This window comes from Sinocyclocheilus rhinocerous, unplaced genomic scaffold, assembly GCF_001515625.1.
Source record: "Sinocyclocheilus rhinocerous isolate Xijiao unplaced genomic scaffold, SAMN03320098_v1.1 C36856615, whole genome shotgun sequence".
Lineage (NCBI taxonomy): Eukaryota > Metazoa > Chordata > Actinopteri > Cypriniformes > Cyprinidae > Sinocyclocheilus > Sinocyclocheilus rhinocerous.
In genome coordinates, this window is record NW_015786462.1 from 1 (window position 1) to 2041 (window position 2041).

At 34.5% G+C, this 2041-nt stretch overlaps 1 protein-coding gene across 1 annotated transcript; it reads right to left on the reverse strand.

Annotated features, from left to right (window-relative positions):
• Positions 1-162: 162 nt before the first annotated feature.
• On the reverse strand, positions 163-1961 carry LOC107736647 (ferritin light chain, oocyte isoform-like). The gene is given in 4 exon segments (XM_016548023.1): positions 163-422; positions 424-437; positions 772-872; positions 1867-1961. Coding segments are annotated over 3 exon segments (258 nt in total). The 5' UTR covers positions 871-872; positions 1867-1961; the 3' UTR covers positions 163-277.
• Between the last annotated feature and the right edge of the window lie 80 nt (positions 1962-2041).

A 2041-nucleotide genomic window follows, 5' to 3' on the forward strand; every position in this document is an offset into this window, starting at 1 on the left:
AAAGTATGCTAATGCTAGTATGCATTAAAGTATGCTAGTGTGGAAACACAGGGTTTCAGTGTACGATTTACTTCTCTTTGAGAAATCTCTCAAAGCTACAGCTTCAGCAGACTGTCATATGTATTATTTTTCTGATATTTTATGGCACTTTGTCTTCAGCATACACCTGCATTTTTTACTAAACATTTCCTTTTGTGCTACACAAAAGTCATACGGGTATAGAACGGCAAGACGGTGAGGAAAAATGACAATTCACATTTTTAGGTGAACCTTTCTTCTAAAACCCACTCACCGCAATGGTCTGGAGAACGATTCGTCCTCCTCTTGTGTTTTGATACTCCAGCAGGTGCTCCACCTGATCCCTCTCCTTCAGTGAACGCTCTAGAAAAAACTTTGAGAAGTTGGGCAGAGCCACATCATCTGTCAAAATACATTCCCTGTAATGAGACACAGAGAGACTGTATTAGTATTACTGTCTAAACAGATATGCAGGGGTCAATTATTTGTACATGAACAATTTTAACTCAGCATCAGTGCATACAGAATATTCAATTCTAAACACTCAAACATTCCATTAATATTCATTTATATTTTCTAAAAAAAATAATTTAGAACATGTGCACAATGCACTTTTAACATTAAATTGCTGACATTGACAAATGTATGTTCAAGTGTATTTCTGTGCATTTCATTAAAAAAAAAAAATACACAAATGTAAATAAACCTAAAAACAACGTTTCATAAATGTGGTGCCAAAGTTTGTAAACAGACCAAGGAGAGATACACATATGAAGCCGTCAGTTTGAGGTTGATCAGTTTATTGATGTTTGCCTCATTATTCGGGAGGAGATTCTGCTTGACTAGAGACATTTCTGAAAAGGAAAACACACAAAACAGATCAACTATAATACAAAATAAAATAGAAAACTTAAAAAGGTTGGTTGAGCAGAGGCGGATTCAAGACAAACATTACATGTACTAGCAAAATGAAAAGAAAATGTCAATATATGCATATTGCACAACTCTGTCTTACCGTGTTCAGTGCTGATACTGAGTGAGTGTATGACACGGAATTCTGTCTAACCAGATATAGATTTATCAGATGTGACGTAAGGCAGGGGAAAGTACTAAAGATATGTAACTCTCCTTGCAGTACGGCTCTTGGTTCAAAACGGGGATATACGGATTCAATACATAAATAAAAATATATTTTATAAATATAAACCTTATAACATAAATGTATTTTTGTTTCTATACATATGCTTCTGTGAACTGAATTCAGCCTGTAATGACATGGAAAGTTGCATATGTTGTATTAAAATTAAATATTTGTTTATTGTGCCACTGCCAATTTAAACCACAATTTCATTGTATTCATTTATTATATAAAACATTCCTGATTTAATTATATTATTACAAGTTTACTGCCTAAAAAAATTGCGTTGGTCTAAAATATTAAGTAGAGGAATCGGAGTAGAAAGTTAAGGAATCTGATTTTTTCCTGAACTTTCTATTCTACTTTAGACCAACGCAATGTCTAAAAGTCTGTGTAAATCTTTGAACATTTACATTCGTACACAACAAGATCTTCAACAAGTAATGGCCAATACGAGGAGGGACAACACAAAAACCCCAAATAATGCTGCAAGTTTATATTTGTACTGATTTGTCTGACGCCATTCCTGCAGATGCTGAAGCACAAGACAACCACTTTTTAAATAAAACTTGTCTAATAATTGTTATCTAAAATGTTATCAAACGCAACGTCACGTACGTACAAAGATACATGGACGACATTGTTTATATGGCTGTTGCATTATATATTCGCAGATTCTCTTTAACAGGACATGTAAATCATAGGCTCACCTCTTTAGCAACGACACGCGTCAGATTACTGCTGGAGAGATACAACTTTAATGGATTGATTTATAAATCCAGTTTATGTTCTCGTGTTTGTTGTTTCCTCGGCAGTAAATCTTCCCGTTGCTTTTACTCACAGCGACATCTACAGTTGCGGAGTCAAAACACATGCAGTCATGGA